The 12,525-nt window shown below is 42.8% G+C and overlaps 1 protein-coding gene across 1 annotated transcript; it reads left to right on the top strand.

Moving 5' to 3' along the window:
- The first annotated feature begins 10,557 nt into the window (after nt 1-10,557).
- Nucleotides 10,558-11,878, top strand: LOC103676334 (olfactory receptor 7D2). Its single transcript, XM_008705491.1, has one exon. The coding sequence runs from the start codon at nt 10,787-10,789 to the stop codon at nt 11,732-11,734; it is 948 nt and encodes a 315-aa protein (XP_008703713.1). The 5' UTR covers nt 10,558-10,786; the 3' UTR covers nt 11,735-11,878.
- The last annotated feature ends 647 nt before the right edge of the window (nt 11,879-12,525 follow it).

Raw genomic sequence — 12,525 nt, 5'->3', positions numbered from 1 at the left:
TGTGTATAAATCCCTATTCCTCAAATGCTCGGCAAACTAGCTTTACTCTCCTGGCTCCCTCATTAATAAATAGTCTTTGACATATACTCACCATATTTCGTATGAGAGTCAGATTTTATCTATTAGAGAAATAATGCTTAGATATCAGATACTGATATTTCTTACAATTCTAGGTACATTCTATGCAGTTTTGTAGCTCTGGACCTTGTTATTTACCTTCCCCTGGCATCTCTTCCTGCCTATTCACCTGAAAAGTCCTATCCCTCCTCCCGTGCTCTTCCTTTATTAATACCCCTAAGAATCGCTGACCACCCTCTCTTTGCACCTCCTCTGTACTTGTAGACACTGGACCACCACATGGGCTGTCAGTGCATGCATGTGTTTGTTCCTGAGGCTTTCATCCTCTGAGGGAAGCAACACATTGTAGTATACCTTCTTAAATGCAGTACCTGAGCTCTGTGTTAGGCAAGGGAGACGCCTCCGACATGTGGAAAGTTCCCTAGAAAATAAAAGGGAGGGATGTACAAGCGGTGGAGAGAGAGTTCTGAGGAGGAGACCCAGAACTAAGAGGCAGAGAAAGAGACAAGAGCTAGAGATGAGGAAAGACGTAAGGTGCAGGGGGCTTGGCGAGCCCTGTCCAGAGCCAGGACTTTCACTTGATTTGAGTGGGCTTTTCCTCCCTCTGCATCCCTACCTATATGCCAGGAAACCATGCAAGAAAAGCTATGCTCCCCCGCTCTCCTTACCTCTTTAGGCCACAGCAGTTTCAGAGCAATGCTAGGACATCACAATGGAATTGCTGAAGATTTGGGCTCTGTTATATTAGCTTCTCTCAGTGGAAGACAAATAAGGGCAGAGAAGCAGGGACCAATAGTTAAGCATGGGGGCCTAAGGGCATTTCCTCCTGACGTGGGAGAGGCAAGCCTGAGGTGAAGGGCACAGGAGGATTCTTAAGGGCTGAATTCCCTCACTTCTCATTAAATAAGTTGCTGTTTTGATTGTCTGTTTTCTGGAGACTCCCCACCCCCTGAAGGGTCAGGGACGTGATCTTTCTGCCCTGTCTACCCACTGGGAGCAGAGCTGAGCCACATGTACGATCCACACGACCCTCCCAACATACACACATGTCCTCCAGCCCCACCCCTCTGACCCCACTGGGACTTTTTCTTCCTAAAATATTCCTCTCCTCTTGGGTGTAGCCTCCAGGGTACACAGCTTCTTAGGGAACATTCTGCTCCATCTCCGGTTTCCTTTACAAATCTGAGAATCAAGAAACATCTTTGGCCAAGTCTTGCTTGGTATCCAGAGCAAGGTTCTCCAAGATGCCCAGGGATGCCTGTTAAAGTGCATTTTACAGCCCAGTTTGGGTTCTGAGATATGGAAAATTTCATGTGGAGCTATCATGGAATCATTCTTTGAAATGTTTTTTCCAGTATGACCTCATTTATATCAAGGCCAAAATAAACAAATCACATCTCTGGTGATGGACGTCAGAATAGCGATGATCTGGGGCGCCTGGGTAGCACAGTCGTTAGCGCCTGCCTCGGCTCAGGGCATGATCCCGGTGGTCTGGGATCGAGCCCCACATCAGGCTCCTCCACTGGGAGCCTGCTTCTTCCACTCCCACTCCCTGCTTGTGTTCCCTCTCACTGGCTGTCTCTATCCTGTCAAATAAATAAATAAAATATTTAAAAAAAAAAAGAATAGCAATGATCTTTGGGGAGTAATGTGTGGTATTTCTGGGGTGCTGGTAATGCTGCATAGCTTAATCTGGTTGGCAGTTAACAAGTATGTCCACCTCAGAGCATTTCATCAAGCTGTATATACATGTGATGTGTTTACCCTTTCTGTTTGGGTGTGTGTGTGTGTGTGTGTGTGTGTGTGTGTGTGTATACATATTTTTAAGATTTCATCTATTTAAGTGTCAGAGAGAGCACAAGCAGGGGGAGCAGTAGGAAAGGGAGAAGCAGGCTTCTGCTGAAGAGGGAGCCTGATGTGGAACTTGATCCCAGGACCCTGGGATCATGACCTGAGTGGAAGGCAGATTAACTGACTGAGCCACCAGACGTCCCTAAATAAAATCTTAAAAAAAAAAAGAACGAAAGAAACTGGGTTTTTGTTGTTTGTTCATTCCTTTTCAGATTCCAAATATAAGTGAAATAATATGGTATTTGGTTCTGTGTCTGACATTTCTTTTTTTTTTTTTTTTAGATTTATTTATTTATTTTAGGGGCACCTGGGTGGCTCAATTGGCTAGGTGGCTGCCTTTGGCTCAGGTCATGATCCCAGGGTCCTGGCATTGAGCCCCACATTGGGGCGTCCTGCTCAGTGGGAGACCGCTTCTCCTCGTCGTGCCCTGTGTTTCCTTCACTACCTCTCTCTCAAATAAATAATTAAAAATATCTTAGAAATATATAAAAAAATAAAGATTTATGTATTTATTTGAGAGAGAGAGAGCACACAAGCAGGGGGAGGGGCAAAGGGAGAGGACCTCAAATAGACTCCCAGCTAAGTGCAGAGCCCCATGCGAGCTTCCACGAGGGGCTCAACTCTCATGACCCTGAGATCACGACCTGGGTGAAATCAAGAGTCCGTGTTCAGCTGACTGAGCCAACCAGCCCCGCCACGCAAAGAACTCCTAAAACTCAACAATAAGAAAACAAATGATTTGATTTAAAAAGGGCAGAAATGGGCCAAAGACCTGAACAGACATCTCACCAAAGAAGATATGAGCATATGAAAAGATGCTCCACATGATATGTTTTCAAGAAAATGCAAATTAAGGGATGCCTGGGTGGCTCAGTTGGGTAAGCATCTGCCTTCGGCTCAGGTCATGATCCCAGGGTCCTGGGATTGAGTCCCGCCCGGCTCCTTGCTCAGCAGGGAACCTGTTCTCCCTCCACCTGCCACTCTCCCTGCTGTGCTGTCTCTCTCTCTGGCAAATAATTGAATAAAATCTTAAAAAAGAATGCTGTACACCTTAAAAAAAAAAAAAAGAAAACATAAATTAAAACGACAGAGAGACCATCTATGGCTATTAGAATGATCAAAATCCAGAATACTAACACTAACTGACAACACCAAATATTGACAAGGATGTGGAGCAAGGGAGCTCTCATTCATTGCTGGCGGGGATGCAAAATTGTACAGCTACTTTGGAAGAGAGTGGCTCCTTAAAAACTAAACATAGTCTTACATTGATCCAGCAATTACACTCCTTGATATTTACCCAAAGGACTGGAAACTTATGTGCAGAGAAACCTGCACATGGATGATTATGGTGTCTTTATTCTTAATGGCCAAAACTTGGAAACAACCAAGATGTCCATCGGTGAATGAATGGATAAATAAACCGTGGGCATCCAGACAATGGAATATTATTCAGCACTAAAAAGAAATGAGCTATTCTCACAATAAGACATGGAGGAACTTAAAAGCTTGTTACTTCAGTTACTAAGTTACTGAAAAAAGTCAGCCTGAAAAGGCTACATACTGTATGATTCGAACCTTCCCCAAAAAGGATGCAGTGGCCTCGTGGTGCGCATAATGGTCACCCTCATGCTGAACCCTTTCATCTTACAGTCGGAGGAATAGGTGCTGTGGAGATTCCTCAGCGGAAAAGCCTAATTGCAAACCTGGGACTTTTTTTGTCCTTTGGTCCATGGATTAGAAATTACCAAAACGCGGGGTGCCTGAGTCGCTCAGTCAATTAAGTGTCCAGCTCTTGCTTTTGGCTCAGGTCATGGTCTCAGGGTCGTGGGATCCAGACCTGCATTGGGCTCCATGCTCAGTGGGGAGTCTGCTTGAAGATTCCTTCTGCCTCTTCCTAATTCTTGTGTGCTCTCTCTCTATAAATAAATAAAATCTTTTAAAAATTTATTAATTTTGGAACCTGAAATCAGGTGACCAATGTCTAGCAGAAGTTCTTTTTAACTTGTTTTGTTGATATTGTGGTAAAAAAAAAAATATATATATATATATATATATATATATATATACACACACACTATATATATAACATAAAAGTTACCATTTTAACCATTTTAGTGCACAGCTCAGTGCCATTGGGTACATTCACATTGTTGTGAAACCACCCCTACCATCTGTCTCCAGAACTTTCTCATCTTTCCAAACTGAGACTCTGTCCCCATGCGGCACTGACCACCCCCAGGCCCACCCCCAGCTCCCATCATCTCCTCTCTGTCTCTGTGAATTTGACTACCCTAGGAACTTCCTCTAAGCAGAGTGCTATAATATCTGTCCTTTCAGGAATGCCCTGTTTCACTGAGCACGATGTCTTCAATACTCATCCACGTTGTAGTGTGTGTCAGATTTCCTTCCTTTTTCAGGCCGAGTAATATTCCTTGTATGTATACACCACATTTTGTTTACCTACTCATCTGTCAATGGATACTTGGGTGGCTTCTAGCTTTTGGCTATGTGAGTAGCCTGCCGTGAACAGGGGTGTAAAACCAACAGACATTTTAAAGCCATTCCCCCCCGCCCCCCCGCCAGATCTGATCTTACAACTTTGCTCGGCTACATGTATGACTCGGAATCTTACACACAAAATAAAGAGAAAGATTTTTAGGTGGATGATAAAACAGATTTTTTCAGTTATCAAAATTTTGTTAGGAAACTATCGGGAAAAGACTAAAAAGGATATTTTTAACGTGCAAGTTCCACCGCTGAACAATTGCCCACAGTCTAAAGACTATCAGACAACAATTGATTCAAAATTTGAAAAAAATGCGGGGCGCCTGGGTGGCACAGCGGTTAAGCGTCTGCCTTGGGCTCAGGGCGTGATCCCGGCGTTCTGGGATCGAGCCCCACATCAGGCTCCTCCACTAGGAGCCTGCTTCTTCCTCTCCCACTTCCCCTGCTTGTGTTCCCTCTCTCGCTGGCTGTCTCTATCTCTGTCGAATAAATAAATAAAATCTTTAAAAAAAAAATTTGAAAAAATGCAAATACTTTTCTTTCACTGAGTCTTGTGGTATAAGGGACCCTGTCCAATTAATGTTTTGATACATTTTGTCTCAAAGAATTTATAAATTTATTAAGAAATGTGTTCCATTCATAGCCTAATAATATGAATTCCTGTCATAGGTTTTTTGAATCTTGCTATAGTGGAGGTTTTGCTCTCTAAGACTATTTACTAAAAGGGATGAAGAAATTTCCTATATAATATTTGAAGTCTTGTAGTTATGGTTCCAATGGCTGCTGGATTATACCGCTGAGATTACAAATGCTTGTTAAGTTATATGTATGTGGTAGAAAGCTATTTATGCTTGTTGACAGGAAATTGCTTCTACTTACTGAAGTAACGTGTTAATAACACATCTGACTTTGATTTCACCACTCCAGTTTTAATTTACTGAACTAATTAAAAATACATTTCACTTACAATTAAGTGTAAATAACTTATAAAACAAATGATTTATTCATTTAAAAAAATTTTTAAGTAGGTTCCATGCCCAACACAGGGCTTGAACTCACGATGCTGAGATCAAGACCTGAGCTGAGATCAAGAGTCAGACACTTAACCGAATGAGCCACCCAAGTGCCCTTGATGTATTCATTAAAAAACATATGGAAGACCTTGTTTTTATGGTAAATCCTGGAATATCAGTTTAATTTTCTACAATCAACTGGAGTGTTTCCTTTGTCATTTAAATATTTTCTCATGTCCAAAATGAAAAAAACACATGGTATTACCCTCCCTCTATAGAGAGCATTCTTAACAGAGGAAGAGGTCAATTTTCTGCACTCAAGAGGTCAATTTTCTCACTGCCAAGTCACCCCCAAGTCCCAGTACAAGTATACTCCTCCCCACCACTCCACCAAACTGCTCTTTCTCTTATTTTCCATGTCAATAAATCCAAAGGACATCGTTCAGCCTTCATTACTTGACCTAGTATCATCATTTTACATGATTGACCCTCCCTTTCTTGAAACATGACTTTGTTTATCTACACAGCATGTTCACCACCATGTAGCCTATGCGGCACAATATGATCACAAGGGATTCACTGTGTTACTTTGAGACAGACCCTAAGTACTGTGGCTACAGGGAGGTGGGTCTTTGCAGCAGGGACACATTCCTAAGGGGGAATCTCTTTTCCGCAAAGCCAAATCCATAGTGATGAAAGCTCTTCCAAGAAGGAAGAAGCCCATGGGGACAGAGAGCTCCATCTGGCTCCAAAGCTGCTTTCCTGGAAACAGAATTAGCACACGCTGTTCCATTCTGCCATTTTCTCATTACGCCAAAGCTGAATGACTTGAAGAGTAGCACATCAGAGGAACAATTTATTTAATGAGGAGCAATGAGAAATCATCCCCCCAGGGACTTGAGAAACCATAAATACTTCCCTAGCATCCTCACCTGTAGTTCGGTGACACCTGACCAGGAGGAGACCACACCTGTGCCTCTCACGGACATGACTTGGTGACAGGTTCTGTCTCCCTGCCATTCTCTGGTACAGGGTCTGTCATCAGCATCTAACAGAGGACAAAGAGGTTGCACACACATTTCTTTATGCAACGCCAGCCAGCTGAGTCACACTGTCCTAGTGAGTATGCAGAGGAGGTATGAAAAGGAGGATTAAAAATCAGTTGGGGGAAGGAGGTAATAGGGTTGATAGTGACTCATGACCCACCCCCTTATTTTTAACTTCTGGAATTTATTTCCCTGGTTATTTATGTCTTTTTGGATTCCATTGCTACTATTTTCTGTCACCCCCAGCTCCAATGGGCCCTCATTCTGGAAACTAGTGACTTCTCCAGTGTCACTGGCATTGGCACTCCCTCAAGTGGACTCTTAAGATTTTCTAACCCACCTGCTCACACCTTCCTTATGCTTCTCTCATGCAGTAGTTCTCAAAGTGGGGTTCCTGGAGCAGTCAGAGCAGTATCTGCTGGGAACTTGTTAGAAATGCATATTCTCAGTCTCTGCCCAAGACCTGCTGACGGAAACTCTGGGGGGGAGACCCACAAATCTGTTTTAGCAAGTCCTCCAGGTGATTCTAGTGCATGCGATAATTGAACAATCTCTGTCCAGCAGGGTGTCTGCTTCTCCGCCCCACCGCCATCATTACTTGGTTTCTACCGGGTTGTATATACATACTCTGTGATTCACGAAATATGTACTGAATGCCCTCTCTGTGCCAGGTGTTATGTATGTCGCCATTGCAACTGTAAATAGACCTTTCTCTCTTATCCTTCCTAATGATTGTTTACAGATCCCTAAGAACCTAATGACACTGATTCGTTCTAATCGTGTTTAAGTTGACTTTCTTTAGTGTTGCAGCAGGCAATCGCATCTGCAGCTGATAGCAACCATATTTGCTTTTGATTTCCTAATATTATATCTCATTCACTTCTCTGTCTTACGGCATTTCTTTTGACTTATTGGAAACAATGTTAAATAATGATAGCAGGCATCATTTCCCCCTTCGGCTTTTTGTCTTCTTGTTTTGTTTTCAGGGGTTTAATAATGGGTCTTGGATTAACACTTGCTTTAACATAGCTATTCTTTATCACCTTTTATCCAATTCCATGTGACTAAAATTTTACTCTATTCCCTTCCCATCGGTAACTGTTAGATTTTATTAAATGTGTTTTGATTTGTTTTGAAGCTATATAATTTTCTGTACCGATTGATTCATGCTTCATTTTACTCCTTTTTCAGTTTGTTGCTTCTATAGTCAATGCGAGATCAACCTGTAGATTCCTGGTTTGTAATATATGCGATCATTTTTGGTTTCAGTCTTTATTCCACTTTCCATGCCCTTTGAGTACAAAGCACTGGGGGTATAGGGAGAAGTAAATTTTGTAACATGTGATCTGAACTCGTGTGGTTTATGATTAGTGGTGAGAGGGACAGATATTAATCAAATAATTCCATAAGTAAATGTGAATATATAGTTATGATTTGTGCAGTGAAGAAAAATGCAGGAGACTGTAAAGGCATGGATTAGGGGACTACACTTGGTGGCAGGGAGGGTTCAGGGAAGGCTCCTCCAAGGAAGTGATGTTTCATCTGAGAAAGAAGGACAGGAATAACCACTGGGAAGACAAAAGCAAGCAAGAGCCCCGCAGGGAAGGAAGTACTTCACAGGCATGGCTGAGGGAAGAACCGCAGCATGTTCAGAGTACCTAAGAAGGCAAACTGTTGGTGCTTTGAGAGTGAAAGGCTGGTGAGGGCCTTGATAAGACTGGGAAGTTGGAACAGCATGTGCAGGCAAGCATGGAAAGGCTGTAAAAAGAAAGAAAAATCTCAGACCCATCTCCCTAGTGGATGCTGAGGCAGACATCCTCAGATGAAAGCCCCTTCCAGAGATTTGTGTTTGCTTCTGCCTGAGACCTGGAATACAATTCATCCAGGACCACTTTAGACTAATTCCTCTGGCTGAGGTTTCTAGGGGAGTGTGAATGTGGGCTCTAAATCTGTGAGTGGTTACCTCACCTGCAGTGTTCTTAGAAGTTTGACTCTTTCCTGACATCTCATGGATGGATTTTTCTTCTCCCCCACCCCCCGCACTGGGCATTGTGTGAAAATGCTACGTTTTAACTTTTAATTTTGATTTCATTTCAGATTTACAGAAAAGTTGGAAGAACAATGTAAATAGCTCCTATGTATGTCCTTTACCAGATCCCCTAGATGTTAAATTTCACCATTTTTACTTTTGTCTTCATCCACTTTTCTCTTTTCCTTTTCTTCATGTGTGTTTTCAGAACCATTTGCAAGTAAGTTGCACTGCAAATATGGTACCTCTTTACCTCTAACTCTTCAGTATTTTCTAAAAACAAGGACATCCTCCTCACATAACCACAGTACAATGATCAAAATCAAGATAGTAACATTTAGGGGCGCCTGGGTGGCTCAGTCGTTAAGCATCTGCCTTCGGCCCAGGGCGTGATCCTAGGGTCCTGGGATCGAGCCCCACATCGGGTTCCCTGCTCCACTGGGAGCCTGCTTCTTCCTCTCCCACTCCCCCTGCTTGTGTTCCCTCTCTCGCTGGCTGTCTCTCTCTCTGTCAAATAAATAAATAAAGTCTTTTAAAAAAAAGATAGTAACATTGATATAATACTACTATCAAATTTACAGAACTCATTCCTACTTTGACAATTACCCTAACAATGTCACCTGTGGCAAAAGAATATCCAGGATCATGCATTTCATTCGGTTGACGTGGCTCTTAAACTTCCTTTAATCTGGAACAGTTCCTAGAATCTCTTTGTATTTGATGACATTGCATTTTTGAAGGGCACAGGTCACAGATTGTGTGGAATGTCCCTCAGTTTGGGTTTGTCTCATGCTCCCTAGTCTTTGGATTGAAGTCCTGCATCTTTGGCAGGAATCTCACAGATGGAACATTGGGTCCTTTCCAGTACCTTCTACCAGGAGATACATACATGATATTGATGTGTCCCATTTTGAATCTCCATGACCATCCAACAGGACCGTTATAAAATGGATGCTTAAGATAGGTGATTAGGATAAAAACACAGGAAAAACAAAATAAGATAAAAACAGAGAGAGAGAGACAAACCATAAGAGACTCTTAACTCTAGGAAACAAACTGAGGGTTGCTGGAGTGGGTGGGGGGATGGGGTAGCTGGGTGATGAGCATTAAGGAGTGCACATGATGTAATGAGCACTGGCTGTTATATGCAACTAATGAATCACTAAATTCTACCTCTGAAAGTAGTAATATAGTATATGTTAACTAAATTGAATTTAAATTAAAAAAAATTTTTTAAAGATAGGTGATTAGAAATTTAAGACTCCATTCTGTAGGATTCCATTTTATTTCTTTTGTTATAAAATGGATTTTTTTTTTCAGTTTTGGGGTTTTTTTTTTTTAGTTTTTATTTAAATTCCAGTTAGTTACCATATAATGTAGTATTAGTATTAGTTTCAGCTGCATAATTTAGTGATTCAACAGTTTCCTTTTTTTTTTTTTTTTAGATTTTATTCATTTATTTGACAGAGAGAGAGCACAGCAGGGGAAGCAGCAGAGGGAGAAACAGACTCCCTGCTGAGCAGGGAGACCAACACAGGGCTCCATCCCAGAACCCTGGGATCATGACCTGAGCCAAAGGCAGATGCTTAACCGACTGAGCCACCCAGGCGCCCCCGATTCAGCACTTTCATTCAGCACCTAGTGCTCATCACAACAAGGACACTCCTTAATCCCCATCGCCTGTTTAACCCATCCCCCTACCAACCTCCCCTCTGGTAACTATCAGTTTGTTCTCTATAGTTAAGAGTCTGTTTCTCGGTTTTCCTCTCTCTCTTTCTCTCTCTCTCTTTTTAAGATTTTTTGGTTTATTTGAGAGAAAGAGAGCCTGAGAGGGAGAGGGGCAGAGGGAGAAGGAGAAGCAGACTCCCCGCTGAGCAGGAAGCCCAAGGTGGGACTGGATCCCAAGACCCTGAAATCATGACCTGAGCCAAAGGCAGATGCTTAACGGACTGAGCCACCCAGGTGCCCAGGTTTTCCTGTCTTTTTCTGCTATGATCGTTTGTTTTGTTTCTTAAATTTCACATGAGTGAAATCATGTTTTGTCCTTCTCTGACTGACTTGTTTTGCTTAAGATGGGTGGTTGGCATAAGAGACTCCATTTTTTCAGATTTCACTTATAAGTGAAAGGAGACCTAACACTTAGACAAAATGACTGATTTCGTAAATAACCTGAGTGGAAGGCATGGTCAACATTTTTGAGACATGGAGGGTACCAGTTTGCTGCTAATTCATATTGCTCTTGTCCCTTCCTTCATAGATATATGAGGTACATGGAGGCAGGAAACCAAACAGGAATTTTAGAGTTCGTCCTCCTTGGGCTCTCTGGGGATCCTGAACTTCAGCCCTTCATATTTGGGCTGTTCCTGTCCATGTACCTGGTCACCGTGCTGGGGAACCTGCTCATCATCCTGGCCATCTGCTCTGACCCCCACCTCCACACCCCCATGTACTTCTTCCTCTCCAACCTGTCCTTGGTCGACATGTGTTTCAGCACTGCTATCGTGCCCAAGATGCTGGTGAACATCCACACAGAGAACAAAGCCATCTCCTACATGGACTGCCTCACACAGGTCTATTTTTCCATGTTTTTTCCTATTCTGGACACTCTACTCCTGACTGTGATGGCCTATGACCGGTTTGTGGCCATCTGCCACCCCCTGCACTACACAGTCATCATGAACCCACGTCTGTGTGGCCTGCTGGTTTTTGTGACCTGGTTTATTGGTGTCATGACATCCCTTCTTCACATCTCTCTGATGATGCATCTGAACTTCTGCAGCAATCTTGAAATTCCACATTTCTTCTGTGAACTGACACAGGTCCTCAAGTTGGCCTGCTCTGATACCTTCCTGAACAGCACACTGATATACTTTATGACTGGTGTGCTGGGTGTTTTCCCCCTTGTTGGGATCCTTTTCTCATACTCACAGATTGCTTCATCCATTAGGAAGATGTCTTCATCGGGGGGGAAGCAAAAAGCATTTTCCACCTGTGGGTCTCACCTCTCAGTGGTTTCTTTATTTTATGGGACAGGTGTTGGGGTCCACTTCACTTCTGCAGTAACTCACTCCCCCCAGAAAGTCTCAGTGGCCTCGGTGATGTACACGGTGGTCACCCCCATGCTGAACCCCTTCATCTACAGCCTGAGGAACAAGGATGTGAAAGGGGCTCTGGGAAGGCTTCTCAGTAGAGCCACCTCTTGTCTGTGATGGATCTCTTGGCCCCAGGACTGAGCAGTTTTGTGGATCCCAAGGACAAAAACTTTGATTCTCAAGTTTACTCTTGTATCTTGCAAACCCTCTTTCAATCCTGAAGGATCTATGACTGCTCTCTCCTAGTTTTACACACTTTTAAACAACTAACTTCCACATAATTTATCTGATGGTCTTTCTGCCCTATCTGTTGTCCAGAAAGTATGTCCTCGATCTTCTTTCTAACTTCCTTGCTGGTGAATTCTAACTTGGAGCATTTACGTAAGCCTTGTTATCTCAGATGTTGGCAGAGAATGCTTAAACTATTGATCATTCACCTGAACTTATTTCTATGTATCTTGTTGTGGATCTATGTTGTTCATGTGCATGTATTACCAACAGTGTTTTGGGTTTTTTTACTGGATAAAATATGGTTAAAATACATATTAAGAGGCACCTGGGTGGCTCAGTTGGTTAAGCGGCTGCCTTCAGCTCAGGTTGTGATCCCCAGGTCCTGGGATCGAGCCTCGAGTCAGGCTCTCAGCTCAGCAGGGGGTCTGCTTCTCCCTCTGCCACTGCCCCTGCCCCTGCCGTTCGTGTTCTCTCTTGCTCTCTCTCTCTATCAAATAAATAAATAAATAAGATACATATTAAAATACAGTCAGTGTTTTAGTAGTTGTTATATGGTAAGCCTATTCTAACTGCTCTCTACTATTCTATGTAATCTTCCTCAACGGGAATGATTACTGTCTCCATTTTAGAGGTAAGGAAACTGAGAATCTAAGAGCTTAAAAATCTTTCCCAAAGTT

Source organism: Ursus maritimus, unplaced genomic scaffold, assembly GCF_017311325.1.
Source record: "Ursus maritimus isolate PB19 unplaced genomic scaffold, ASM1731132v1 scaffold_14, whole genome shotgun sequence".
Taxonomy (NCBI): domain Eukaryota; kingdom Metazoa; phylum Chordata; class Mammalia; order Carnivora; family Ursidae; genus Ursus; species Ursus maritimus.
The sequence above is the reverse complement of the archived record's forward strand: the minus strand, read 5'-3'. Positions and strand labels throughout refer to the sequence as shown.